At 67.8% G+C, this 26,668-nt stretch overlaps 3 protein-coding genes and 22 non-coding genes across 25 annotated transcripts; 11 read left to right on the top strand and 14 right to left on the bottom strand.

The window, feature by feature from the left end:
* Positions 1–2,200: 2,200 nt before the first annotated feature.
* Positions 2,201–2,272, bottom strand: TRNAE-CUC. Its single transcript has one exon. It is a non-coding gene; the product is annotated as a tRNA-Glu (tRNA).
* Positions 2,273–2,558: 286 nt separating this feature from the next.
* Positions 2,559–2,630, bottom strand: TRNAG-UCC. The gene has a single exon. It is a non-coding gene; the product is annotated as a tRNA-Gly (tRNA).
* Positions 2,631–2,982: 352 nt separating this feature from the next.
* Positions 2,983–6,670, top strand: LOC119512454 (extensin-like). The gene is made up of 9 exons (XM_037807114.1): positions 2,983–3,109; positions 3,169–3,484; positions 3,619–3,861; positions 4,078–4,186; positions 4,641–4,787; positions 4,842–4,915; positions 5,012–5,633; positions 5,757–5,940; positions 6,297–6,670. The coding sequence occupies exons 1-9, from the start codon at positions 2,983–2,985 to the stop codon at positions 6,668–6,670; spliced, it is 2,196 nt and encodes a 731-aa protein (XP_037663042.1).
* TRNAD-GUC lies at positions 3,242–3,313 on the bottom strand. The gene has a single exon. It is a non-coding gene; the product is annotated as a tRNA-Asp (tRNA).
* TRNAL-CAG lies at positions 3,862–3,944 on the top strand. The gene has a single exon. It is a non-coding gene; the product is annotated as a tRNA-Leu (tRNA).
* On the top strand, positions 5,628–5,698 carry TRNAG-GCC. The gene has a single exon. It is a non-coding gene; the product is annotated as a tRNA-Gly (tRNA).
* Positions 6,671–8,106: 1,436 nt separating the features above from the next.
* On the bottom strand, positions 8,107–8,178 carry TRNAE-CUC. Its single transcript has one exon. It is a non-coding gene; the product is annotated as a tRNA-Glu (tRNA).
* A 286-nt stretch (positions 8,179–8,464) lies between these two features.
* TRNAG-UCC lies at positions 8,465–8,536 on the bottom strand. Its single transcript has one exon. It is a non-coding gene; the product is annotated as a tRNA-Gly (tRNA).
* Positions 8,537–9,161: 625 nt separating this feature from the next.
* TRNAD-GUC lies at positions 9,162–9,233 on the bottom strand. The gene has a single exon. It is a non-coding gene; the product is annotated as a tRNA-Asp (tRNA).
* Positions 9,234–9,781: 548 nt separating this feature from the next.
* TRNAL-CAG lies at positions 9,782–9,864 on the top strand. The gene has a single exon. It is a non-coding gene; the product is annotated as a tRNA-Leu (tRNA).
* A 1,679-nt stretch (positions 9,865–11,543) lies between these two features.
* Positions 11,544–11,614, top strand: TRNAG-GCC. The gene has a single exon. It is a non-coding gene; the product is annotated as a tRNA-Gly (tRNA).
* A 2,415-nt stretch (positions 11,615–14,029) lies between these two features.
* On the bottom strand, positions 14,030–14,101 carry TRNAE-CUC. The gene has a single exon. It is a non-coding gene; the product is annotated as a tRNA-Glu (tRNA).
* A 286-nt stretch (positions 14,102–14,387) lies between these two features.
* TRNAG-UCC lies at positions 14,388–14,459 on the bottom strand. The gene has a single exon. It is a non-coding gene; the product is annotated as a tRNA-Gly (tRNA).
* A 352-nt stretch (positions 14,460–14,811) lies between these two features.
* On the top strand, positions 14,812–20,693 carry LOC119512444 (proline-rich protein 36-like). The gene is made up of 13 exons (XM_037807104.1): positions 14,812–14,938; positions 14,998–15,313; positions 15,448–15,690; positions 15,907–16,015; positions 16,463–16,609; positions 16,805–16,932; positions 16,974–17,454; positions 17,578–17,761; positions 18,118–18,192; positions 18,412–18,566; positions 19,247–19,305; positions 19,402–19,852; positions 20,043–20,693. Exons 1-13 carry the CDS (start codon positions 14,812–14,814, stop codon positions 20,691–20,693), a joined length of 3,126 nt encoding a protein of 1,041 aa, XP_037663032.1.
* TRNAD-GUC lies at positions 15,071–15,142 on the bottom strand. Its single transcript has one exon. It is a non-coding gene; the product is annotated as a tRNA-Asp (tRNA).
* Positions 15,691–15,773, top strand: TRNAL-CAG. Its single transcript has one exon. It is a non-coding gene; the product is annotated as a tRNA-Leu (tRNA).
* Positions 17,449–17,519, top strand: TRNAG-GCC. The gene has a single exon. It is a non-coding gene; the product is annotated as a tRNA-Gly (tRNA).
* On the bottom strand, positions 19,933–20,004 carry TRNAE-CUC. Its single transcript has one exon. It is a non-coding gene; the product is annotated as a tRNA-Glu (tRNA).
* TRNAG-UCC lies at positions 20,291–20,362 on the bottom strand. Its single transcript has one exon. It is a non-coding gene; the product is annotated as a tRNA-Gly (tRNA).
* Positions 20,694–20,714: 21 nt separating the features above from the next.
* On the top strand, positions 20,715–25,284 carry LOC119512436 (extensin-like). The gene is made up of 11 exons (XM_037807094.1): positions 20,715–20,841; positions 20,901–21,243; positions 21,352–21,594; positions 21,811–21,919; positions 22,366–22,533; positions 22,725–22,852; positions 22,894–23,374; positions 23,498–23,681; positions 24,038–24,112; positions 24,332–24,486; positions 25,168–25,284. The coding sequence occupies exons 1-11, from the start codon at positions 20,715–20,717 to the stop codon at positions 25,282–25,284; spliced, it is 2,130 nt and encodes a 709-aa protein (XP_037663022.1).
* On the bottom strand, positions 20,974–21,045 carry TRNAD-GUC. The gene has a single exon. It is a non-coding gene; the product is annotated as a tRNA-Asp (tRNA).
* On the top strand, positions 21,595–21,677 carry TRNAL-CAG. Its single transcript has one exon. It is a non-coding gene; the product is annotated as a tRNA-Leu (tRNA).
* TRNAG-GCC lies at positions 23,369–23,439 on the top strand. Its single transcript has one exon. It is a non-coding gene; the product is annotated as a tRNA-Gly (tRNA).
* Positions 25,285–25,846: 562 nt separating the features above from the next.
* On the bottom strand, positions 25,847–25,918 carry TRNAE-CUC. Its single transcript has one exon. It is a non-coding gene; the product is annotated as a tRNA-Glu (tRNA).
* A 286-nt stretch (positions 25,919–26,204) lies between these two features.
* TRNAG-UCC lies at positions 26,205–26,276 on the bottom strand. The gene has a single exon. It is a non-coding gene; the product is annotated as a tRNA-Gly (tRNA).
* Between the last annotated feature and the right edge of the window lie 392 nt (positions 26,277–26,668).

Below are 26,668 nucleotides of genomic sequence, written 5' to 3'. Positions count from 1 at the left end.
CCTGGCAGGTCACCGTCAGCGGCGCACGACACAAAAGTCTAGCTCAGGTCGACCCCCGAGGGTCCCTTTAGCCCACCGATCCACCAACATCATCCTATTCTTTACTCGAGGATCACGCCTTGCCTTGCTCTCTTTGCACATTCTGAATCTCCATGACTCCCTCATCCTACTCCGCTCTGCACCGCACCAACCCCAGACGCTGCACAGCGGCCTTTTAGAAAACTTTCGCACTGACCGCGGAAAGGATCCTTCAGTCTCTGGACCAATGGAATTCACAAGCCCTCTCGGACCATGCCCAGACACCACACCAACCCCTTTCTCTGCCGCTCTGTCTCTGTCTGTCTCTCTGTCTGTCTGTCTCTCTGTCTAGGGCTCGCACCATTGCCTGCTTCGAACTCACACCTTAGCCTGATGGCCTTGGGCGGCAACACCTCAAGCTCGCCCGGTGGGTCGACAGCGCCTTTGGTCTTGCTTGCGCCAGAGCCCTTCCTTCCCGGTTGTAAGCCCCGCCCCTCCCGTCTTCCTGCACCCGCCCCCGCCCCCCACCACCGCCCCCCACCCCCCGCCCCCGCCCCCCCACCATCTCCACGCTCCCACCCGCTACGGCCAGCTTCTCGGATATGCCTTGCTCTGACAACGCACATCCACCCCCCCTCCTGACCACCCTCCCCATCCTCAGAAACGACCCGTCTCCCGCTCTTTCCCGTCTGGGCTCCACCACGGCCCATGGCACCTGCGCCTGCCACGGCGACCCATCGTCCTGAAGCCTCCGCACAGCCGCTGCCTGGCCCGCCAGCTGTATTCCCGTCCACTCCGAGCAAGCTGGGCTACCCTGTATAGTCCCTCCGCGGCCTCCCGAGCGCACTCTTGTCGCCTCTTCTCGCTTTCATCCCCTCTGCCCTGTTCCGCGTGGAATGCGATCCACTGCCCAAAGCGATTCCTCCGGAACGGTCACCCGAGACCCACATCCACAACTGACCGCCAACGGGCGCTGATGGAAAGTTTCTGGTTTCCCAGTGGGCTGAGGGCGTGTGTGTGGGATGGGTGGGTGGATCGTCTAAACAGGTGCACGCATTTGTGGAAACCGAGCGATCGTGAAAGCGGGGAGATGTGTGCGCCTCACTGCATGTCAACGCGACCTGTGAAGAAAACCTTCCCCGCGCCCATGCGCAAGAGAGTCGAAGGGATGCGCGGGAATGAGGAAGTTTGGGCGGCAGGGGGGGGCTGGTGTCTGAGACTGCCTTTGCAAAGCATCGATAGCGTGGGTGGGATGCAGGGGCGTCAGGAGGGAAGGAGACCGGGGCGGATCCGTGGAAAGGCAGGAATGGGACATGTTGGAGGTCAGGAGTAGGCGGTGGATGCCTTTCTTTCTCCACTTTGAGAGGTGTTGGAGGGCATCTCCTCCCGCCCTCCCACCCGCACCCCAGCCCCTCAGCGGCGGTTGGCTGAACCCCTTTCCCCACCGCCTCGCCTATCTCCGACCTCCTGCCTCCCACCGCGGCCACCCCGTGTAGCCGCTGGGACGTCTCAAGGCTGATTTTCGCATCGACGTCTCCCGGCCACCGTGGCCCGGGTCTCAGCGCCCACAGGCTTCCATCAGGGCGCAAGAGCCAGAGCCGTGGCTGGCATGAGGGGCGCGTGCGATGTGAGGGACCACGGGGCCTGGCAGGTGGGCGGGGCTGTGGGTGCAGAGGCCCTCACCCGACCCCATCCCTCATCCCCCATCCCCCACCGCCCACCGCCCACCGCCCACCGCCCACCGCCACACCCACCGGCACCCTCGCCAACACTCCTACCCCTACCCCCGAACGGAGGAAGGAAGAGTTGACGCCCCGGCGGCGGGACTCGGCCCTTTGGAAGCCGCCACGTGGCGGCACAGCGCAAAGCACGTGCGCTGGCCCGAGCCAGGGGGTCGGGGTGTGCCGACGGCCGACCGGACGCGTAAGGCTGCCCTGGCCACTCGGGTTTTGGGCTCTCAGGAGAGCGGGGTGAGCGAGACCAGCGTGGGGTCCTGGTGGTGGGAGAAGCCGCAGGCCTCAAGTGGGCGAAGGGAGGCGAAAAAGATTGGGTCGTGGCCGGCGGTTGGAGCCTGCGCGGCCAAGGAGGGAGCGAGCGGGCGAGTGGGCCTCGTCTAAAAGGCAGGCCAGCGCGGACGTGGGCGGGCTGGGGCGGCTTGTGGGCAGCGAGGAAGAAGAAAGGCTTCCCTGACCGGGAATCGAACCCGGGCCGCGGCGGTGAGAGCGCCGAATCCTAACCACTAGACCACCAGGGAGCGTCGCAGCTCGCGCCCAGCCGACGCCTCCTGCGCAGAGCTCAGCGCCTCCAGCCCGAGCTCAGGGCGCTACCTTGGCACCAGGCCCCCGCTTCGCCCAGCCTCCGCCCTGCAAACGCTCGCCGCTCACCGCCTCCCGCAACGCGAGCGCCCTAGCTTGCTGCCTGCTTGCAGCACCCTCAAAACACTGCGCGCCTCTTTCCCACCCGTCCACCCAGCCTCGGGCCAAGCTCCCGCCCCGAACCCTGGCAGGCTGGTCGGGGCCGCCGGCAAAATGTCAGTCCGCTGCGTTGGCCGGGAATCGAACCCGGGTCAACTGCTTGGAAGGCAGCTATGCTCACCACTATACCACCAACGCCGCACGGCCCGGCCAGGCCCGGGACGCCGGCCCGGGACTCGCACGAGCGCTCTGCCGCCGCCGCCAGGCTCAACCCTTCCCCGACGTCCCGCCCGCAAGCGACCCTACGCTGCCACAGCGCCGACGACCGGCCGTCCCACGCCTCACTCGCGCTGTCCGAGCCCAGCGCCGCCTGTCGGGGCGCTCTCGCTGCCTTGCTGCTCGGTGCTCGGTGCTCGGTGCTCCGTGCTCCGTGCTCCGAGCCCCGGCCCCGTCGGCTCCTCCTCGTTGCCGCCCGCCCCCTGGGCACCACCAGGTCGCGAGCGCTGCTCCCTGCTCGGCCGGGCCGTAGCACGCGCCGAGCGGCTGCCGAATGGGGCGAGGCGGCGCGACTTCTCCCCGGCTGCCCGTGCAGGCAGGTGTGCGCCGCAGGGAGTCGATCGATCGGCGACCCTGGGCCGGCTGCCGGAAGACACCCCCTGAGGGCCATTTGACCGACGGTGGGCGCGTTGACCGACGGTGGGCGGGCCGGGCACGAGCTGGCGCCCTGCGGCCGCAGCCCAGGAGCAGGAGCAGGGCGGGAAAGCGCGCGGGCCGGCGGCCAGGAGGCGGGGACCAAAAAGGGCGACAGCCTCCCCGTCGGGGAATCGAACCCCGGTCTCCCGCGTGACAGGCGGGGATACTCACCACTATACTAACGAGGACGGCAATGGCCCCTTTGGGCCCACGACGCTTGCCGGCTGCCCGCCCGACCCTTTCCCTCGCCGCCGCCGCCGACCCACGCCCAGACACGCCCACCAACCAGCCTCCCACCGGGACCCGGACATCGCCACGACCCCCACCCCCCACCACCACCACCCAGGCGGCTCCGGACCGTGACCCCGACCCGCTCCCGGCTCCCGTGGCGATGAACCTCCGTGCGCCGCGCTGCCTGCTGCCTCCAATGCGGGCTACACTCCGGGAGGGACGGGCCCGAGCGGCAAGGAGGCGTGCCCACTCCCGCCCACAGACATGCGGTTGGAGGCTGGCGGCAAGCGGCTGAGCCGGCGCGGCCGGGCTGGGTCGCGGGTGGGGGCGAGACGGCGTCGGCGGCGGAGACAGCGGGTTTTGCCGCCGTGGCTCCCCCTCGGCCCGCGCGCGGCCGCTCCACCAGGCACCGCGACGGCCACTTAGGAGGCACGGCGAACGCCCAAGGCCACGAGTGTTGGCGCCTGATCCCAGCCAGCCGAGCGGCGACGCGCCGGGTCTCGCCGTCAGGATGGCCGAGCGGTCTAAGGCGCTGCGTTCAGGTCGCAGTCTCCCCTGGAGGCGTGGGTTCGAATCCCACTCCTGACAAGTCAGCCTTTTGGCCCGCGCAACAAACCCACTCTTCCCCAGCCGTCACCACAACCATCGCAGCCCTTCAGTACCTTCCTGGCGACGAAGGAAGCTCCTGACTGCCTTCGCTGGCGCTTGACTACCCTTCCAGTCCCGTCCTGGAGGGCGAGCCTCCAGACCCTCGCCGCTCGCTTCTCAGACCCACCCACCCGTCCCTCACACCCGCCGGCGAAGCACAAACAGCCCAGCGCAACGCTGCTGTGTCCTGAACACCCTGGCCACTCTCTTTCCGGCCGGTTGCACTCCCCGCCACTTGACACACCCCTGCCACCTGCCAAGGGAACTAGACACATTAGGACTTCAAAGCACTCGATCTCCCTCCCTCCCTCCCTCCTCCTCTCTCCCTCACTCCATCCATCCCTTAGACCCTTCCCGTTTTCCTGTCTTTCTTTCATTTTCACCCACTTGTCTTTGTCTTCTGTCTTACTTTGTCTTTCTCCTTCTTTCTTTTCTATGTCCCTCCCTCCCTCCTTCCTTCTCTTCCTCCCTTCCTCAATTTCTTCCTTTCTTTCTCCGTTTCCTTGTGGTTCTGTCTTTCTCTCCCTGTCGTTCTGCCTGCCTGCCTGCTTTGTCCTCTCTTTCTCTTTCCTGCTTTCCTTCTCGGACCTGCCCTGCTCTCCCCGATTCACCCTCCAAGCCCCACCCGGTGAACAGCAAGTGCTCTCAGTGCCCATCCCTGCTGCACCCTTTGCCTACGTCCTGTCCATGCCAATACCGCCGTCACCTGCCTTCCCCGCCCACCCTAACGTCCCTTCGGACCCCCACCGTCTCCTACGATTGCCCGTGCCGCTCTCTCGTCCCGTTTGTGAGTCTCCTTCCCACTAACAGCACTGTGCCCGCTGGCTTGCCCCGCAGTCCCCGCGCGTTCTCACCTTGGGTTCTTTGCCTCCCAACAGCCGCCGGCCGGTGCTGGTTCAGCCCCGCCCACGGCGAGACAGAATAGGAAAAGCCAGAGCTGGCACAGGGCCTGCCTGGCACGGGAGCCGGTCCCCCCAGGAAAGACGGCTCCGTTGACTTGTGGGCAGAACCCTTAGATCCCCGACACCCGCCCACCAACGTCGGCCCCCACCCAACCCGAGCCAACAGCACCAGCGCGCTGCCGTGCCGCGACAGCCCGTTGTGCCCGTGCCGGCCCCCACCCTGCCAAGCTGCTCCTCACCTGGCAGCCCGGGGCCCCTGGCGAGTGCCGTCGGCCAGAAGGTGGAAGTGAGCCTCACGCGGATTGGTCGTCATACCGGACGTCCCTCGGCTGGCGGGCGGGAGTCCGAGGCGCGGCACCCGTCCGCCTTCTCCGGGGAAGGGGGCTACGGGAGGGGGACGCTGCACCGGGCCCTTCGGCTCACGGCGCTCCGGGCGCCCGCCTGGCCTGGTCCGGCCGCTGCCTTCCTCCGCGGGACCCCAGCGTTCTCGCGGCCCCGGGCCTCAGGGAGAGCGCAGGCCCGTGCGAGACTGCCTGTCTCTCGCCGCGCCTCGACGTGTCTGGCGCCTCTCGCCCGGGTCGCCCACCCGCTCCCTGGCCGCCGGCACGCGCCGCCTGGCGCGCTCCGGGAGTGCCGGATGCCCGCTGCAGGCAGCGACTGGTGTCGGGCGGCTGGTGGCGAGCGGGCGCTGGGGCCAAGCGTGGCGAGCCCGGGCAGCGGCGCATGGGTGGTTCAGTGGTAGAATTCTCGCCTGCCACGCGGGAGGCCCGGGTTCGATTCCCGGCCCATGCAGCACACCGTCCCCTTTTGGTTCTGCGCCGGCTCCGCTGCGTCAAGCCATCGCTCCTAGATCCTTCCCCACACCACCCGCTCCGCTCCCGCCAGCCCCCCAATCCCCGCGCCCCTCTCGCCCTACAGACCCAACAGGGGCCCCGTCCAGCACTTCTCCGGCTCGGCCACCCCTCCACCCGGCACCTCCCCCTGGATCTTCAGCCAGCGCTCACTAGCAAGCAGCCATCTCCTGGCAGGTCACCGTCAGCGGCGCACGACACAAAAGTCTAGCTCAGGTCGACCCCCGAGGGTCCCTTTAGCCCACCGATCCACCAACATCATCCTATTCTTTACTCGAGGATCACGCCTTGCCTTGCTCTCTTTGCACATTCTGAATCTCCATGACTCCCTCATCCTACTCCGCTCTGCACCGCACCAACCCCAGACGCTGCACAGCGGCCTTTTAGAAAACTTTCGCACTGACCGCGGAAAGGATCCTTCAGTCTCTGGACCAATGGAATTCACAAGCCCTCTCGGACCATGCCCAGACACCACACCAACCCCTTTCTCTGCCGCTCTGTCTCTGTCTGTCTCTCTGTCTGTCTGTCTCTCTGTCTAGGGCTCGCACCATTGCCTGCTTCGAACTCACACCTTAGCCTGATGGCCTTGGGCGGCAACACCTCAAGCTCGCCCGGTGGGTCGACAGCGCCTTTGGTCTTGCTTGCGCCAGAGCCCTTCCTTCCCGGTTGTAAGCCCCGCCCCTCCCGTCTTCCTGCACCCGCCCCCGCCCCCCACCACCGCCCCCCCACCATCTCCACGCTCCCACCCGCTACGGCCAGCTTCTCGGATATGCCTTGCTCTGACAACGCACATCCACCCCACCTCCTGACCACCCTCCCCATCCTCAGAAACGACCCGTCTCCCGCTCTTTCCCGTCTGGGCTCCACCACGGCCCATGGCACCTGCGCCTGCCACGGCGACCCATCGTCCTGAAGCCTCCGCACAGCCGCTGCCTGGCCCGCCAGCTGTATTCCCGTCCACTCCGAGCAAGCTGGGCTACCCTTTATAGTCCCTCCGCGGCCTCCCGAGCGCACTCTTGTCGCCTCTTCTCGCTTTCATCCCCTCTGCCCTGTTCCGCGTGGAATGCGATCCACTGCCCAAAGCGATTCCTCCGGAACGGTCACCCGAGACCCACATCCACAACTGACCGCCAACGGGCGCTGATGGAAAGTTTCTGGTTTCCCAGTGGGCTGAGGGCGTGTGTGTGGGATGGGTGGGTGGATCGTCTAAACAGGTGCACGCATTTGTGGAAACCGAGCGATCGTGAAAGCGGGGAGATGTGTGCGCCTCACTGCATGTCAACGCGACCTGTGAAGAAAACCTTCCCCGCGCCCATGCGCAAGAGAGTCGAAGGGATGCGCGGGAATGAGGAAGTTTGGGCGGCGGGGGGGGGCTGGTGTCTGAGACTGCCTTTGCAAAGCATCGATAGCGTGGGTGGGATGCAGGGGCGTCAGGAGGGAAGGAGACCGGGGCGGATCCGTGGAAAGGCAGGAATGGGACATGTTGGAGGTCAGGAGTAGGCGGTGGATGCCTTTCTTTCTCCACTTTGAGAGGTGTTGGAGGGCATCTCCTCCCGCCCTCCCACCCGCACCCCAGCCCCTCAGCGGCGGTTGGCTGAACCCCTTTCCCCACCGCCTCGCCTATCTCCGACCTCCTGCCTCCCACCGCGGCCACCCCGTGTAGCCGCTGGGACGTCTCAAGGCTGATTTTCGCATCGACGTCTCCCGGCCACCGTGGCCCGGGTCTCAGCGCCCACAGGCTTCCATCAGGGCGCAAGAGCCAGAGCCGTGGCTGGCATGAGGGGCGCGTGCGATGTGAGGGACCACGGGGCCTGGCAGGTGGGCGGGGCTGTGGGTGCAGAGGCCCTCACCCGACCCCATCCCTCATCCCCCATCCCCCACCGCCCACCGCCCACCGCCCACCGCCCACCGCCACACCCACCGGCACCCTCGCCAACACTCCTACCCCTACCCCCGAACGGAGGAAGGAAGAGTTGACGCCCCGGCGGCGGGACTCGGCCCTTTGGAAGCCGCCACGTGGCGGCACAGCGCAAAGCACGTGCGCTGGCCCGAGCCAGGGGGTCGGGGTGTGCCGACGGCCGACCGGACGCGTAAGGCTGCCCTGGCCACTCGGGTTTTGGGCTCTCAGGAGAGCGGGGTGAGCGAGACCAGCGTGGGGTCCTGGTGGTGGGAGAAGCCGCAGGCCTCAAGTGGGCGAAGGGAGGCGAAAAAGATTGGGTCGTGGCCGGCGGTTGGAGCCTGCGCGGCCAAGGAGGGAGCGAGCGGGCGAGTGGGCCTCGTCTAAAAGGCAGGCCAGCGCGGACGTGGGCGGGCTGGGGCGGCTTGTGGGCAGCGAGGAAGAAGAAAGGCTTCCCTGACCGGGAATCGAACCCGGGCCGCGGCGGTGAGAGCGCCGAATCCTAACCACTAGACCACCAGGGAGCGTCGCAGCTCGCGCCCAGCCGACGCCTCCTGCGCAGAGCTCAGCGCCTCCAGCCCGAGCTCAGGGCGCTACCTTGGCACCAGGCCCCCGCTTCGCCCAGCCTCCGCCCTGCAAACGCTCGCCGCTCACCGCCTCCCGCAACGCGAGCGCCCTAGCTTGCTGCCTGCTTGCAGCACCCTCAAAACACTGCGCGCCTCTTTCCCACCCGTCCACCCAGCCTCGGGCCAAGCTCCCGCCCCGAACCCTGGCAGGCTGGTCGGGGCCGCCGGCAAAATGTCAGTCCGCTGCGTTGGCCGGGAATCGAACCCGGGTCAACTGCTTGGAAGGCAGCTATGCTCACCACTATACCACCAACGCCGCACGGCCCGGCCAGGCCCGGGACGCCGGCCCGGGACTCGCACGAGCGCTCTGCCGCCGCCGCCAGGCTCAACCCTTCCCCGACGTCCCGCCCGCAAGCGACCCTACGCTGCCACAGCGCCGACGACCGGCCGTCCCACGCCTCACTCGCGCTGTCCGAGCCCAGCGCCGCCTGTCGGGGCGCTCTCGCTGCCTTGCTGCTCGGTGCTCGGTGCTCGGTGCTCGGTGCTCCGTGCTCCGTGCTCCGTGCTCCGAGCCCCGGCCCCGTCGGCTCCTCCTCGTTGCCGCCCGCCCCCTGGGCACCACCAGGTCGCGAGCGCTGCTCCCTGCTCGGCCGGGCCGTAGCACGCGCCGAGCGGCTGCCGAATGGGGCGAGGCGGCGCGACTTCTCCCCGGCTGCCCGTGCAGGCAGGTGTGCGCCGCAGGGAGTCGATCGATCGGCGACCCTGGGCCGGCTGCCGGAAGACACCCCCTGAGGGCCATTTGACCGACGGTGGGCGCGTTGACCGACGGTGGGCGGGCCGGGCACGAGCTGGCGCCCTGCGGCCGCAGCCCAGGAGCAGGAGCAGGGCGGGAAAGCGCGCGGGCCGGCGGCCAGGAGGCGGGGACCAAAAAGGGCGACAGCCTCCCCGTCGGGGAATCGAACCCCGGTCTCCCGCGTGACAGGCGGGGATACTCACCACTATACTAACGAGGACGGCAATGGCCCCTTTGGGCCCACGACCCTTGCCGGCTGCCCGCCCGACCCTTTCCCTCGCCGCCGCCGCCGACCCACGCCCAGACACGCCCACCAACCAGCCTCCCACCGGGACCCGGACATCGCCACGACCCCCACCCCCCACCACCACCACCCAGGCGGCTCCGGACCGTGACCCCGACCCGCTCCCGGCTCCCGTGGCGATGAACCTCCGTGCGCCGCGCTGCCTGCTGCCTCCAATGCGGGCTACACTCCGGGAGGGACGGGCCCGAGCGGCAAGGAGGCGTGCCCACTCCCGCCCACAGACATGCGGTTGGAGGCTGGCGGCAAGCGGCTGAGCCGGCGCGGCCGGGCTGGGTCGCGGGTGGGGGCGAGACGGCGTCGGCGGCGGAGACAGCGGGTTTTGCCGCCGTGGCTCCCCCTCGGCCCGCGCGCGGCCGCTCCACCAGGCACCGCGACGGCCACTTAGGAGGCACGGCGAACGCCCAAGGCCACGAGTGTTGGCGCCTGATCCCAGCCAGCCGAGCGGCGACGCGCCGGGTCTCGCCGTCAGGATGGCCGAGCGGTCTAAGGCGCTGCGTTCAGGTCGCAGTCTCCCCTGGAGGCGTGGGTTCGAATCCCACTCCTGACAAGTCAGCCTTTTGGCCCGCGCAACAAACCCACTCTTCCCCAGCCGTCACCACAACCATCGCAGCCCTTCAGTACCTTCCTGGCGACGAAGGAAGCTCCTGACTGCCTTCGCTGGCGCTTGACTACCCTTCCAGTCCCGTCCTGGAGGGCGAGCCTCCAGACCCTCGCCGCTCGCTTCTCAGACCCACCCACCCTTCCCTCACACCCGCCGGCGAAGCACAAACAGCCCAGCGCAACGCTGCTGTGTCCTGAACACCCTGGCCACTCTCTTTCCGGCCGGTTGCACTCCCCGCCACTTGACACACCCCTGCCACCTGCCAAGGGAACTAGACACATTAGGACTTCAAAGCACTCGATCTCCTCCCTCCCTCCCTCTCTCCCTCACTCCATCCATCCCTTAGACCCTTCCCGTTTTCCTGTCTTTCTTTCATTTTCACCCACTTGTCTTTGTCTTCTGTCTTACTTTGTCTTTCTCCTTCTTTCTTTTCTATGTCCCTCCCTCCCTCCTTCCTTCTCTTCCTCCCTTCCTCAATTTCTTCCTTTCTTTCTCCGTTTCCTTGTGGTTCTGTCTTTCTCTCCCTGTCGTTCTGCCTGCCTGCCTGCTTTGTCCTCTCTTTCTCTTTCTTCCTGCTTTCCTTCTCGGACCTGCCCTGCTCTCCCCGATTCACCCTCCAAGCCCCACCCGGTGAACAGCAAGTGCTCTCAGTGCCCATCCCTGCTGCACCCTTTGCCTACGTCCTGTCCATGCCAATACCGCCGTCACCTGCCTTCCCCGCCCACCCAAACCTCCCATAGGACCCCCACCGTCTCCTACGATTGCCCGTGCCGCTCTCTCGTCCCGTTTGTGAGTCTCCTTCCCACTAACAGCACTGTGCCCGCTGGCTTGCCCCGCAGTCCCCGCGCGTTCTCACCTTGGGTTCTTTGCCTCCCAACAGCCGCCGGCCGGTGCTGGTTCAGCCCCGCCCACGGCGAGACAGAATAGGAAAAGCCAGAGCTGGCACAGGGCCTGCCTGGCACGGGAGCCGGTCCCCCCAGGAAAGACGGCTCCGTTGACTTGTGGGCAGAACCCTTAGATCCCCGACACCCGCCCACCAACGTCGGCCCCCACCCAACCCGAGCCAACAGCACCAGCGCGCTGCCGTGCCGCGACAGCCCGTTGTGCCCGTGCCGGCCCCCACCCTGCCAAGCTGCTCCTCACCTGGCAGCCCGGGGCCCCTGGCGAGTGCCGTCGGCCAGAAGGTGGAAGTGAGCCTCACGCGGATTGGTCGTCATACCGGACGTCCCTCGGCTGGCGGGCGGGAGTCCGAGGCGCGGCACCCGTCCGCCTTCTCCGGGGAAGGGGGCTACGGGAGGGGGACGCTGCACCGGGCCCTTCGGCTCACGGCGCTCCGGGCGCCCGCCTGGCCTGGTCCGGCCGCTGCCTTCCTCCGCGGGACCCCAGCGTTCTCGCGGCCCCGGGCCTCAGGGAGAGCGCAGGCCCGTGCGAGACTGCCTGTCTCTCGCCGCGCCTCGACGTGTCTGGCGCCTCTCGCCCGGGTCGCCCACCCGCTCCCTGGCCGCCGGCACGCGCCGCCTGGCGCGCTCCGGGAGTGCCGGATGCCCGCTGCAGGCAGCGACTGGTGTCGGGCGGCTGGTGGCGAGCGGGCGCTGGGGCCAAGCGTGGCGAGCCCGGGCAGCGGCGCATGGGTGGTTCAGTGGTAGAATTCTCGCCTGCCACGCGGGAGGCCCGGGTTCGATTCCCGGCCCATGCAGCACACCGTCCCCTTTTGGTTCTGCGCCGGCTCCGCTGCGTCAAGCCATCGCTCCTAGATCCTTCCCCACACCACCCGCTCCGCTCCCGCCAGCCCCCCATTCCCCGCGCCCCTCTCGCCCTACAGACCCAACAGGGGCCCCGTCCAGCACTTCTCCGGCTCGGCCACCCCTCCACCCGGCACCACCCCCAGGATCTTCAGCCAGCGCTCACTAGCAAGCAGCCATCTCCTGGCAGGTCACCGTCAGCGGCGCACGACACAAAAGTCTAGCTCAGGTCGACCCCCGAGGGTCCCTTTAGCCCACCGATCCACCAACATCATCCTATTCTTTACTCGAGGATCACGCCTTGCCTTGCTCTCTTTGCACATTCTGAATCTCCATGACTCCCTCATCCTACTCCGCTCTGCACCGCACCAACCCCAGACGCTGCACAGCGGCCTTTTAGAAAACTTTCGCACTGACCGCGGAAAGGATCCTTCAGTCTCTGGACCAATGGAATTCACAAGCCCTCTCGGACCATGCCCAGACACCACACCAACCCCTTTCTCTGCCGCTCTGTCTCTGTCTGTCTCTCTGTCTGTCTGTCTCTCTGTCTAGGGCTCGCACCATTGCCTGCTTCGAACTCACACCTTAGCCTGATGGCCTTGGGCGGCAACACCTCAAGCTCGCCCGGTGGGTCGACAGCGCCTTTGGTCTTGCTTGCGCCAGAGCCCTTCCTTCCCGGTTGTAAGCCCCGCCCCTCCCGTCTTCCTGCACCGCCCCGCCCCCGCCCCCCACCCCCCGCCCCCCCCACCATCTCCACGCTCCCACCCGCTACGGCCAGCTTCTCGGATATGCCTTGCTCTGACAACGCACATCCACCCCACCTCCTGACCACCCTCCCCATCCTCAGAAACGACCCGTCTCCCGCTCTTTCCCGTCTGGGCTCCACCACGGCCCATGGCACCTGCGCCTGCCACGGCGACCCATCGTCCTGAAGCCTCCGCACAGCCGCTGCCTGGCCCGCCAGCTGTATTCCCGTCCACTCCGAGCAAGCTGGGCTACCCTGTATAGTCCCTCCGCGGCCTCCCGAGCGCACTCTTGTCGCCTCTTCTCGCTTTCATCCCCTCTGCCCTGTTCCGCGTGGAATGCGATCCACTGCCCAAAGCGATTCCTCCGGAACGGTCACCCGAGACCCACATCCACAACTGACCGCCAACGGGCGCTGATGGAAAGTTTCTGGTTTCCCAGTGGGCTGAGGGCGTGTGTGTGGGATGGGTGGGTGGATCGTCTAAACAGGTGCACGCATTTGTGGAAACCGAGCGATCGTGAAAGCGGGGAGATGTGTGCGCCTCACTGCATGTCAACGCGACCTGTGAAGAAAACCTTCCCCGCGCCCATGCGCAAGAGAGTCGAAGGGATGCGCGGGAATGAGGAAGTTTGGGCGGCGGGGGGGGGGCTGGTGTCTGAGACTGCCTTTGCAAAGCATCGATAGCGTGGGTGGGATGCAGGGGCGTCAGGAGGGAAGGAGACCGGGGCGGATCCGTGGAAAGGCAGGAATGGGACATGTTGGAGGTCAGGAGTAGGCGGTGGATGCCTTTCTTTCTCCACTTTGAGAGGTGTTGGAGGGCATCTCCTCCCGCCCTCCCACCCGCACCCCAGCCCCTCAGCGGCGGTTGGCTGAACCCCTTTCCCCACCGCCTCGCCTATCTCCGACCTCCTGCCTCCCACCGCGGCCACCCCGTGTAGCCGCTGGGACGTCTCAAGGCTGATTTTCGCATCGACGTCTCCCGGCCACCGTGGCCCGGGTCTCAGCGCCCACAGGCTTCCATCAGGGCGCAAGAGCCAGAGCCGTGGCTGGCATGAGGGGCGCGTGCGATGTGAGGGACCACGGGGCCTGGCAGGTGGGCGGGGCTGTGGGTGCAGAGGCCCTCACCCGACCCCATCCCTCATCCCCCATCCCCCACCGCCCACCGCCCACCGCCCACCGCCCACCGCCACACCCACCGGCACCCTCGCCAACACTCCTACCCCTACCCCCGAACGGAGGAAGGAAGAGTTGACGCCCCGGCGGCGGGACTCGGCCCTTTGGAAGCCGCCACGTGGCGGCACAGCGCAAAGCACGTGCGCTGGCCCGAGCCAGGGGGTCGGGGTGTGCCGACGGCCGACCGGACGCGTAAGGCTGCCCTGGCCACTCGGGTTTTGGGCTCTCAGGAGAGCGGGGTGAGCGAGACCAGCGTGGGGTCCTGGTGGTGGGAGAAGCCGCAGGCCTCAAGTGGGCAAAGGGAGGCGAAAAAGATTGGGTCGTGGCCGGCGGTTGGAGCCTGCGCGGCCAAGGAGGGAGCGAGCGGGCGAGTGGGCCTCGTCTAAAAGGCAGGCCAGCGCGGACGTGGGCGGGCTGGGGCGGCTTGTGGGCAGCGAGGAAGAAGAAAGGCTTCCCTGACCGGGAATCGAACCCGGGCCGCGGCGGTGAGAGCGCCGAATCCTAACCACTAGACCACCAGGGAGCGTCGCAGCTCGCGCCCAGCCGACGCCTCCTGCGCAGAGCTCAGCGCCTCCAGCCCGAGCTCAGGGCGCTACCTTGGCACCAGGCCCCCGCTTCGCCCAGCCTCCGCCCTGCAAACGCTCGCCGCTCACCGCCTCCCGCAACGCGAGCGCCCTAGCTTGCTGCCTGCTTGCAGCACCCTCAAAACACTGCGCGCCTCTTTCCCACCCGTCCACCCAGCCTCGGGCCAAGCTCCCGCCCCGAACCCTGGCAGGCTGGTCGGGGCCGCCGGCAAAATGTCAGTCCGCTGCGTTGGCCGGGAATCGAACCCGGGTCAACTGCTTGGAAGGCAGCTATGCTCACCACTATACCACCAACGCCGCACGGCCCGGCCAGGCCCGGGACGCCGGCCCGGGACTCGCACGAGCGCTCTGCCGCCGCCGCCAGGCTCAACCCTTCCCCGACGTCCCGCCCGCAAGCGACCCTACGCTGCCACAGCGCCGACGACCGGCCGTCCCACGCCTCACTCGCGCTGTCCGAGCCCAGCGCCGCCTGTCGGGGCGCTCTCGCTGCCTTGCTGCTCGGTGCTCGGTGCTCGGTGCTCCGTGCTCCGTGCTCCGAGCCCCGGCCCCGTCGGCTCCTCCTCGTTGCCGCCCGCCCCCTGGGCACCACCAGGTCGCGAGCGCTGCTCCCTGCTCGGCCGGGCCGTAGCACGCGCCGAGCGGCTGCCGAATGGGGCGAGGCGGCGCGACTTCTCCCCGGCTGCCCGTGCAGGCAGGTGTGCGCCGCAGGGAGTCGATCGATCGGCGACCCTGGGCCGGCTGCCGGAAGACACCCCCTGAGGGCCATTTGACCGACGGTGGGCGCGTTGACCGACGGTGGGCGGGCCGGGCACGAGCTGGCGCCCTGCGGCCGCAGCCCAGGAGCAGGAGCAGGGCGGGAAAGCGCGCGGGCCGGCGGCCAGGAGGCGGGGACCAAAAAGGGCGACAGCCTCCCCGTCGGGGAATCGAACCCCGGTCTCCCGCGTGACAGGCGGGGATACTCACCACTATACTAACGAGGACGGCAATGGCCCCTTTGGGCCCACGACGCTTGCCGGCTGCCCGCCCGACCCTTTCCCTCGCCGCCGCCGCCGACCCACGCCCAGACACGCCCACCAACCAGCCTCCCACCGGGACCCGGACATCGCCACGACCCCCACCCCCCACCACCACCACCCAGGCGGCTCCGGACCGTGACCCCGACCCGCTCCCGGCTCCCGTGGCGATGAACCTCCGTGCGCCGCGCTGCCTGCTGCCTCCAATGCGGGCTACACTCCGGGAGGGACGGGCCCGAGCGGCAAGGAGGCGTGCCCACTCCCGCCCACAGACATGCGGTTGGAGGCTGGCGGCAAGCGGCTGAGCCGGCGCGGCCGGGCTGGGTCGCGGGTGGGGGCGAGACGGCGTCGGCGGCGGAGACAGCGGGTTTTGCCGCCGTGGCTCCCCCTCGGCCCGCGCGCGGCCGCTCCACCAGGCACCGCGACGGCCACTTAGGAGGCACGGCGAACGCCCAAGGCCACGAGTGTTGGCGCCTGATCCCAGCCAGCCGAGCGGCGACGCGCCGGGTCTCGCCGTCAGGATGGCCGAGCGGTCTAAGGCGCTGCGTTCAGGTCGCAGTCTCCCCTGGAGGCGTGGGTTCGAATCCCACTCCTGACAAGTCAGCCTTTTGGCCCGCGCAACAAACCCACTCTTCCCCAGCCGTCACCACAACCATCGCAGCCCTTCAGTACCTTCCTGGCGACGAAGGAAGCTCCTGACTGCCTTCGCTGGCGCTTGACTACCCTTCCAGTCCCGTCCTGGAGGGCGAGCCTCCAGACCCTCGCCGCTCGCTTCTCAGACCCACCCACCCTTCCCTCACACCCGCCGGCGAAGCACAAACAGCCCAGCGCAACGCTGCTGTGTCCTGAACACCCTGGCCACTCTCTTTCCGGCCGGTTGCACTCCCCGCCACTTGACACACCCCTGCCACCTGCCAAGGGAACTAGACACATTAGGACTTCAAAGCACTCGATCCCCTCCCTCCCTCCCTCTCTCCCTCACTCCATCCATCCCTTAGACCCTTCCCGTTTTCCTGTCTTTCTTTCATTTTCACCCACTTGTCTTTGTCTTCTGTCTTACTTTGTCTTTCTCCTTCTTTCTTTTCTATGTCCCTCCCTCCCTCCTTCCTTCTCTTCCTCCCTTCCTCAATTTCTTCCTTTCTTTCTCCGTTTCCTTGTGGTTCTGTCTTTCTCTCCCTGTCGTTCTGCCTGCCTGCCTGCTTTGTCCTCTCTTTCTCTTTCCTGCTTTCCTTCTCGGACCTGCCCTGCTCTCCCCGATTCACCCTCCAAGCCCCACCCGGTGAACAGCAAGTGCTCTCAGTGCCCATCCCTGCTGCACCCTTTGCCTACGTCCTGTCCATGCCAATACCGCCGTCACCTGCCTTCCCCGCCCACCCTAACGTCCCTTCGGACCCCCACCGTCTCCTACGATTGCCCGTGCCGCTCTCTCGTCCCGTTTGTGAGTCTCCTTCCCACTAACAGCACTGTGCCCGCTGGCTTGCCCCGCAGTCCCCGCGCGTTCTCACCTTGGGTTCTTTGCCTCCCAACAGCCGCCGGCCGGTGCTGGTTCAGCCCCGCCCACGGCGAGACAGAATAGGAAAAGCCAGAGCTGGCACAGGGCCTGCCTGGCACGGGAGCCGGTCCCCCCAGGAAGACGGCTCCGTTGACTTGTGGGCAGAACCCTTAGATCCCCGACACCCGCCCACCAACGTCGGCCCCCACCCAACCCGAGCCAACAGCACCAGCGCGCTGCCGTGCCGCGACAGCCCGTTGTGCCCGTGCCGGCCCCCACCCTGCCAAGCTGCTCCTCACCTGGCAGCCCGGGGCCCCTGGCGAGTGCCGTCGGCCAGAAGGTGGAAGTGAGCCTCACGCGGATTGGTCGTCATACCGGACGTCCCTCGGCTGGCGGGCGGGAGTCCGAGGCGCGGCACCCGTCCGCCTTCTCCGGGGAAGGGGGCTACGGGAGGGGGACGCTGCACCGGGCCCTTCGGCTCACGGCGCTCCGGGCGCCCGCCTGGCCTGGTCCGGCCGCTGCCTTCCTCCGCGGGACCCCAGCGTTCTCGCGGCCCCGGGCCTCAGGGAGAGCGCAGGCCCGTGCGAGACTGCCTGTCTCTCGCCGCGCCTCGACGTGTCTGGCGCCTCTCGCCCGGGTCGCCCACCCGCTCCCTGGCCGCCGGCACGCGCCGCCTGGCGCGCTCCGGGAGTGCCGGATGCCCGCTGCAGGCAGCGACTGGTGTCGGGCGGCTGGTGGCGAGCGGGCGCTGGGGCCAAGCGTGGCGAGCCCGGGCAGCGGCGCATGGGTGGTTCAGTGGTAGAATTCTCGCCTGCCACGCGGGAGGCCCGGGTTCGATTCCCGGCCCATGCAGCACACCGTCCCCTTTTGGTTCTGCGCCGGCTCCGCTGCGTCAAGCCATCGCTCCTAGATCCTTCCCCACACCACCCGCTCCGCTCCCGCCAGCCCCCCATTCCCCGCGCCCCTCTCGCCCTACAGACCCAACAGGGGCCCCGTCCAGCACTTCTCCGGCTCGGCCACCCCTCCACCCGGCACCTCCCCCTGGATCTTCAGCCAGCGCTCACTAGCAAGCAGCCATCTCCTGGCAGGTCACCGTCAGCGGCGCACGACACAAAAGTCTAGCTCAGGTCGACCCCCGAGGGTCCCTTTAGCCCACCGATCCACCAACATCATCCTATTCTTTACTCGAGGATCACGCCTTGCCTTGCTCTCTTTGCACATTCTGAATCTCCATGACTCCCTCATCCTACTCCGCTCTGCACCGCACCAACCCCAGACGCTGCACAGCGGCCTTTTAGAAAACTTTCGCACTGACCGCGGAAAGGATCCTTCAGTCTCTGGACCAATGGAATTCACAAGCCCTCTCGGACCATGCCCAGACACCACACCAACCCCTTTCTCTGCCGCTCTGTCTCTGTCTGTCTCTCTGTCTGTCTGTCTCTCTGTCTAGGGCTCGCACCATTGCCTGCTTCGAACTCACACCTTAGCCTGATGGCCTTGGGCGGCAACACCTCAAGCTCGCCCGGTGGGTCGACAGCGCCTTTGGTCTTGCTTGCGCCAGAGCCCTTCCTTCCCGGTTGTAAGCCCCGCCCCTCCCGTCTTCCTGCACCGCCCCGCCCCCGCCCCCCACCCCCCGCCCCCCCACCATCTCCACGCTCCCACCCGCTACGGCCAGCTTCTCGGATATGCCTTGCTCTGACAACGCACATCCACCCCACCTCCTGACCACCCTCCCCATCCTCAGAAACGACCCGTCTCCCGCTCTTTCCCGTCTGGGCTCCACCACGGCCCATGGCACCTGCGCCTGCCACGGCGACCCATCGTCCTGAAGCCTCCGCACAGCCGCTGCCTGGCCCGCCAGCTGTATTCCCGTCCACTCCGAGCAAGCTGGGCTACCCTGTATAGTCCCTCCGCGGCCTCCCGAGCGCACTCTTGTCGCCTCTTCTCGCTTTCATCCCCTCTGCCCTGTTCCGCGTGGAATGCGATCCACTGCCCAAAGCGATTCCTCCGGAACGGTCACCCGAGACCCACATCCACAACTGACCGCCAACGGGCGCTGATGGAAAGTTTCTGGTTTCCCAGTGGGCTGAGGGCGTGTGTGTGGGATGGGTGGGTGGATCGTCTAAACAGGTGCACGCATTTGTGGAAACCGAGCGATCGTGAAAGCGGGGAGATGTGTGCGCCTCACTGCATGTCAACGCGACCTGTGAAGAAAACCTTCCCCGCGCCCATGCGCAAGAGAGTCGAAGGGATGCGCGGGAATGAGGAAGTTTGGGCGGCAGGGGGGGGCTGGTGTCTGAGACTGCCTTTGCAAAGCATCGATAGCGTGGGTGGGATGCAGGGGCGTCAGGAGGGAAGGAGACCGGGGCGGATCCGTGGAAAGGCAGGAATGGGACATGTTGGAGGTCAGGAGTAGGCGGTGGATGCCTTTCTTTCTCCACTTTGAGAGGTGTTGGAGGGCATCTCCTCCCGCCCTCCCACCCGCACCCCAGCCCCTCAGCGGCGGTTGGCTGAACCCCTTTCCCCACCGCCTCGCCTATCTCCGACCTCCTGCCTCCCACCGCGGCCACCCCGTGTAGCCGCTGGGACGTCTCAAGGCTGATTTTCGCATCGACGTCTCCCGGCCACCGTGGCCCGGGTCTCAGCGCCCACAGGCTTCCATCAGGGCGCAAGAGCCAGAGCCGTGGCTGGCATGAGGGGCGCGTGCGATGTGAGGGACCACGGGGCCTGGCAGGTGGGCGGGGCTGTGGGTGCAGAGGCCCTCACCCGACCCCATCCCTCATCCCCCATCCCCCACCGCCCACCGCCCACCGCCCACCGCCCACCGCCACACCCACCGGCACCCTCGCCAACACTCCTACCCCTACCCCCGAACGGAGGAAGGAAGAGTTGACGCCCCGGCGGCGGGACTCGGCCCTTTGGAAGCCGCCACGTGGCGGCACAGCGCAAAGCACGTGCGCTGGCCCGAGCCAGGGGGTCGGGGTGTGCCGACGGCCGACCGGACGCGTAAGGCTGCCCTGGCCACTCGGGTTTTGGGCTCTCAGGAGAGCGGGGTGAGCGAGACCAGCGTGGGGTCCTGGTGGTGGGAGAAGCCGCAGGCCTCAAGTGGGCGAAGGGAGGCGAAAAGGATTGGGTCGTGGCCGGCGGTTGGAGCCTGCGCGGCCAAGGAGGGAGCGAGCGGGCGAGTGGGCCTCGTCTAAAAGGCAGGCCAGCGCGGACGTGGGCGGGCTGGGGCGGCTTGTGGGCAGCGAGGAAGAAGAAAGGCTTCCCTGACCGGGAATCGAACCCGGGCCGCGGCGGTGAGAGCGCCGAATCCTAACCACTAGACCACCAGGGAGCGTCGCAGCTCGCGCCCAGCCGACGCCTCCTGCGCAGAGCTCAGCGCCTCCAGCCCGAGCTCAGGGCGCTACCTTGGCACCAGGCCCCCGCTTCGCCCAGCCTCCGCCCTGCAAACGCTCGCCGCTCACCGCCTCCCGCAACGCGAGCGCCCTAGCTTGCTGCCTGCTTGCAGCACCCTCAAAACACTGCGCGCCTCTTTCCCACCCGTCCACCCAGCCTCGGGCCAAGCTCCCGCCCCGAACCCTGGCAGGCTGGTCGGGGCCGCCGGCAAAATGTCAGTCCGCTGCGTTGGCCGGGAATCGAACCCGGGTCAACTGCTTGGAAGGCAGCTATGCTCACCACTATACCACCAACGCCGCACGGCCCGGCCAGGCCCGGGACGCCGGCCCGGGACTCGCACGAGCGCTCTGCCGCCGCCGCCAGGCTCAACCCTTCCCCGACGTCCCGCCCGCAAGCGACCCTACGCTGCCACAGCGCCGACGACCGGCCGTCCCACGCCTCACTCGCGCTGTCCGAGCCCAGCGCCGCCTGTCGGGGCGCTCTCGCTGCCTTGCTGCTCGGTGCTCGGTGCTCGGTGCTCCGTGCTCCGTGCTCCGAGCCCCGGCCCCGTCGGCTCCTCCTCGTTGCCGCCCGCCCCCTGGGCACCACCAGGTCGCGAGCGCTGCTCCCTGCTCGGCCGGGCCGTAGCACGCGCCGAGCGGCTGCCGAATGGGGCGAGGCGGCGCGACTTCTCCCCGGCTGCCCGTGCAGGCAGGTGTGCGCCGCAGGGAGTCGATCGATCGGCGACCCTGGGCCGGCTGCCGGAAGACACCCCCTGAGGGCCATTTGACCGACGGTGGGCGCGTTGACCGACGGTGGGCGGGCCGGGCACGAGCTGGCGCCCTGCGGCCGCAGCCCAGGAGCAGGAGCAGGGCGGGAAAGCGCGCGGGCCGGCGGCCAGGAGGCGGGGACCAAAAAGGGCGACAGCCTCCCCGTCGGGGAATCGAACCCCGGTCTCCCGCGTGACAGGCGGGGATACTCACCACTATACTAACGAGGACGGCAATGGCCCCTTTGGGCCCACGACGCTTGCCGGCTGCCCGCCCGACCCTTTCCCTCGCCGCCGCCGCCGACCCACGCCCAGACACGCCCACCAACCAGCCTCCCACCGGGACCCGGACATCGCCACGACCCCCACCCCCCCACCACCACCACCCAGGCGGCTCCGGACCGTGACCCCGACCCGCTCCCGGCTCCCGTGGCGATGAACCTCCGTGCGCCGCGCTGCCTGCTGCCTCCAATGCGGGCTACACTCCGGGAGGGACGGGCCCGAGCGGCAAGGAGGCGTGCCCACTCCCGCCCACAGACATGCGGTTGGAGGCTGGCGGCAAGCGGCTGAGCCGGCGCGGCCGGGCTGGGTCGCGGGTGGGGGCGAGACGGCGTCGGCGGCGGAGACAGCGGGTTTTGCCGCCGTGGCTCCCCCTCGGCCCGCGCGCGGCCGCTCCACCAGGCACCGCGACGGCCACTTAGGAGGCACGGCGAACGCCCAAGGCCACGAGTGTTGGCGCCTGATCCCAGCCAGCCGAGCGGCGACGCGCCGGGTCTCGCCGTCAGGATGGCCGAGCGGTCTAAGGCGCTGCGTTCAGGTCGCAGTCTCCCCTGGAGGCGTGGGTTCGAATCCCACTCCTGACAAGTCAGCCTTTTGGCCCGCGCAACAAACCCACTCTTCCCCAGCCGTCACCACAACCATCGCAGCCCTTCAGTACCTTCCTGGCGACGAAGGAAGCTCCTGACTGCCTTCGCTGGCGCTTGACTACCCTTCCAGTCCCGTCCTGGAGGGCGAGCCTCCAGACCCTCGCCGCTCGCTTCTCAGACCCACCCACCCTTCCCTCACACCCGCCGGCGAAGCACAAACAGCCCAGCGCAACGCTGCTGTGTCCTGAACACCCTGGCCACTCTCTTTCCGGCCGGTTGCACTCCCCGCCACTTGACACACCCCTGCCACCTGCCAAGGGAACTAGACACATTAGGACTTCAAAGCACTCGATCTCTCCCTCCCTCCCTCCCTCCTTCCCTCTCTCCCTCACTCCATCCATCCCTTAGACCCTTCCCGTTTTCCTGTCTTTCTTTCATTTTCACCCACTTGTCTTTGTCTTCTGTCTTACTTTGTCTTTCTCCTTCTTTCTTTTCTATGTCCCTCCCTCCCTCCTTCCTTCTCTTCCTCCCTTCCTCAATTTCTTCCTTTCTTTCTCCGTTTCCTTGTGGTTCTGTCTTTCTCTCCCTGTCGTTCTGCCTGCCTGCCTGCTTTGTCCTCTCTTTCTCTTTTCTTTCCTGCTTTCTTTCTCGGACCTGCCCTGCTCTCCCCGATTCACCCTCCAAGCCCCACCCGGTGAACAGCAAGTGCTCTCAGTGCCCATCCCTGCTGCACCCTTTGCCTACGTCCTGTCCATGCCAATACCGCCGTCACCTGCCTTCCCCGCCCACCCTAACGTCCCTTCGGACCCCCACCGTCTCCTACGATTGCCCGTGCCGCTCTCTCGTCCCGTTTGTGAGTCTCCTTCCCACTAACAGCACTGTGCCCGCTGGCTTGCCCCGCAGTCCCCGCGCGTTCTCACCTTGGGTTCTTTGCCTCCCAACAGCCGCCGGCCGGTGCTGGTTCAGCCCCGCCCACGGCGAGACAGAATAGGAAAAGCCAGAGCTGGCACAGGGCCTGCCTGGCACGGGAGCCGGTCCCCCCAGGAAGACGGCTCCGTTGACTTGTGGGCAGAACCCTTAGATCCCCGACACCCGCCCACCAACGTCGGCCCCCACCCAACCCGAGCCAACAGCACCAGCGCGCTGCCGTGCCGCGACAGCCCGTTGTGCCCGTGCCGGCCCCCACCCTGCCAAGCTGCTCCTCACCTGGCAGCCCGGGGCCCCTGGCGAGTGCCGTCGGCCAGAAGGTGGAAGTGAGCCTCACGCGGATTGGTCGTCATACCGGACGTCCCTCGGCTGGCGGGCGGGAGTCCGAGGCGCGGCACCCGTCCGCCTTCTCCGGGGAAGGGGGCTACGGGAGGGGGACGCTGCACCGGGCCCTTCGGCTCACGGCGCTCCGGGCGCCCGCCTGGCCTGGTCCGGCCGCTGCCTTCCTCCGCGGGACCCCAGCGTTCTCGCGGCCCCGGGCCTCAGGGAGAGCGCAGGCCCGTGCGAGACTGCCTGTCTCTCGCCGCGCCTCGACGTGTCTGGCGCCTCTCGCCCGGGTCGCCCACCCGCTCCCTGGCCGCCGGCACGCGCCGCCTGGCGCGCTCCGGGAGTGCCGGATGCCCGCTGCAGGCAGCGACTGGTGTCGGGCGGCTGGTGGCGAGCGGGCGCTGGGGCCAAGCGTGGCGAGCCCGGGCAGCGGCGCATGGGTGGTTCAGTGGTAGAATTCTCGCCTGCCACGCGGGAGGCCCGGGTTCGATTCCCGGCCCATGCAGCACACCGTCCCCTTTTGGTTCTGCGCCGGCTCCGCTGCGTCAAGCCATCGCTCCTAGATCCTTCCCCACACCACCCGCTCCGCTCCCGCCAGCCCCCCATTCCCCGCGCCCCTCTCGCCCTACAGACCCAACAGGGGCCCCGTCCAGCACTTCTCCGGCTCGGCCACCCCTCCACCCGGCACCTCCCCCTGGATCTTCAGCCAGCGCTCACTAGCAAGCAGCCATCTCCTGGCAGGTCACCGTCAGCGGCGCACGACACAAAAGTCTAGCTCAGGTCGACCCCCGAGGGTCCCTTTAGCCCACCGATCCACCAACATCATCCTATTCTTTACTCGAGGATCACGCCTTGCCTTGCTCTCTTTGCACATTCTGAATCTCCATGACTCCCTCATCCTACTCCGCTCTGCACCGCACCAACCCCAGACGCTGCACAGCGGCCTTTTAGAAAACTTTCGCACTGACCGCGGAAAGGATCCTTCAGTCTCTGGACCAATGGAATTCACAAGCCCTCTCGGACCATGCCCAGACACCACACCAACCCCTTTCTCTGCCGCTCTGTCTCTGTCTGTCTCTCTGTCTGTCTGTCTCTCTGTCTAGGGCTCGCACCATTGCCTGCTTCGAACTCACACCTTAGCCTGATGGCCTTGGGCGGCAACACCTCAAGCTCGCCCGGTGGGTCGACAGCGCCTTTGGTCTTGCTTGCGCCAGAGCCCTTCCTTCCCGGTTGTAAGCCCCGCCCCTCCCGTCTTCCTGCACCGCCCCGCCCCCGCCCCCCACCCCCCGCCCCCCCACCATCTCCACGCTCCCACCCGCTACGGCCAGCTTCTCGGATATGCCTTGCTCTGACAACGCACATCCACCCCACCTCCTGACCACCCTCCCCATCCTCAGAAACGACCCGTCTCCCGCTCTTGCCCGTCTGGGCTCCACCACGGCCCATGGCACCTGCGCCTGCCACGGCGACCCATCGTCCTGAAGCCTCCGCACAGCCGCTGCCTGGCCCGCCAGCTGTATTCCCGTCCACTCCGAGCAAGCTGGGCTACCCTGTATAGTCCCTCCGCGGCCTCCCGAGCGCACTCTTGTCGCCTCTTCTCGCTTTCATCCCCTCTGCCCTGTTCCGCGTGGAATGCGATCCACTGCCCAAAGCGATTCCTCCGGAACGGTCACCCGAGACCCACATCCACAACTGACCGCCAACGGGCGGCTGATGGAAAGTTTCTGGTTTCCCAGTGGGCTGAGGGCGTGTGTGTGGGATGGGTGGGTGGATCGTCTAAACAGGTGCACGCATTTGTGGAAACCGAGCGATCGTGAAAGCGGGGAGATGTGTGCGCCTCACTGCATGTCAACGCGACCTGTGAAGAAAACCTTCCCCGCGCCCATGCGCAAGAGAGTCGAAGGGATGCGCGGGAATGAGGAAGTTTGGGCGGCGGGGGGGGGCTGGTGTCTGAGACTGCCTTTGCAAAGCATCGATAGCGTGGGTGGGATGCAGGGGCGTCAGGAGGGAAGGAGACCGGGGCGGATCCGTGGAAAGGCAGGAATGGGACATGTTGGAGGTCAGGAGTAGGCGGTGGATGCCTTTCTTTCTCCACTTTGAGAGGTGTTGGAGGGCATCTCCTCCCGCCCTCCCACCCGCACCCCAGCCCCTCAGCGGCGGTTGGCTGAACCCCTTTCCCCACCGCCTCGCCTATCTCCGACCTCCTGCCTCCCACCGCGGCCACCCCGTGTAGCCGCTGGGACGTCTCAAGGCTGATTTTCGCATCGACGTCTCCCGGCCACCGTGGCCCGGGTCTCAGCGCCCACAGGCTTCCATCAGGGCGCAAGAGCCAGAGCCGTGGCTGGCATGAGGGGCGCGTGCGATGTGAGGGACCACGGGGCCTGGCAGGTGGGCGGGGCTGTGGGTGCAGAGGCCCTCACCCGACCCCATCCCTCATCCCCCATCCCCCATCGCCCACCGCCCACCGCCCACCGCCACACCCACCGGCACCCTCGCCAACACTCCTACCCCTACCCCCGAACGGAGGAAGGAAGAGTTGACGCCCCGGCGGCGGGACTCGGCCCTTTGGAAGCCGCCACGTGGCGGCACAGCGCAAAGCACGTGCGCTGGCCCGAGCCAGGGGGTCGGGGTGTGCCGACGGCCGACCGGACGCGTAAGGCTGCCCTGGCCACTCGGGTTTTGGGCTCTCAGGAGAGCGGGGTGAGCGAGACCAGCGTGGGGTCCTGGTGGTGGGAGAAGCCGCAGGCCTCAAGTGGGCGAAGGGAGGCGAAAAGGATTGGGTCGTGGCCGGCGGTTGGAGCCTGCGCGGCCAAGGAGGGAGCGAGCGGGCGAGTGGGCCTCGTCTAAAAGGCAGGCCAGCGCGGACGTGGGCGGGCTGGGGCGGCTTGTGGGCAGCGAGGAAGAAGAAAGGCTTCCCTGACCGGGAATCGAACCCGGGCCGCGGCGGTGAGAGCGCCGAATCCTAACCACTAGACCACCAGGGAGCGTCGCAGCTCGCGCCCAGCCGACGCCTCCTGCGCAGAGCTCAGCGCCTCCAGCCCGAGCTCAGGGCGCTACCTTGGCACCAGGCCCCCGCTTCGCCCAGCCTCCGCCCTGCAAACGCTCGCCGCTCACCGCCTCCCGCAACGCGAGCGCCCTAGCTTGCTGCCTGCTTGCAGCACCCTCAAAACACTGCGCGCCTCTTTCCCACCCGTCCACCCAGCCTCGGGCCAAGCTCCCGCCCCGAACCCTGGCAGGCTGGTCGGGGCCGCCGGCAAAATGTCAGTCCGCTGCGTTGGCCGGGAATCGAACCCGGGTCAACTGCTTGGAAGGCAGCTATGCTCACCACTATACCACCAACGCCGCACGGCCCGGCCAGGCCCGGGACGCCGGCCCGGGACTCGCACGAGCGCTCTGCCGCCGCCGCCAGGCTCAACCCTTCCCCGACGTCCCGCCCGCAAGCGACCCTACGCTGCCACAGCGCCGACGACCGGCCGTCCCACGCCTCACTCGCGCTGTCCGAGCCCAGCGCCGCCTGTCGGGGCGCTCTCGCTGCCTTGCTGCTCGGTGCTCGTTGCTCCGTGCTCCGTGCTCCGAGCCCCGGCCCCGTCGGCTCCTCCTCGTTGCCGCCCGCCCCCTGGGCACCACCAGGTCGCGAGCGCTGCTCCCTGCTCGGCCGGGCCGTAGCACGCGCCGAGCGGCTGCCGAATGGGGCGAGGCGGCGCGACTTCTCCCCGGCTGCCCGTGCAGTCAGG

This window comes from Choloepus didactylus, chromosome 2, assembly GCF_015220235.1.
Source record: "Choloepus didactylus isolate mChoDid1 chromosome 2, mChoDid1.pri, whole genome shotgun sequence".
Classification (NCBI taxonomy): Eukaryota; Metazoa; Chordata; class Mammalia; order Pilosa; family Megalonychidae; genus Choloepus; species Choloepus didactylus.
This window is presented reverse-complemented; position numbering and strand designations above follow the sequence as displayed.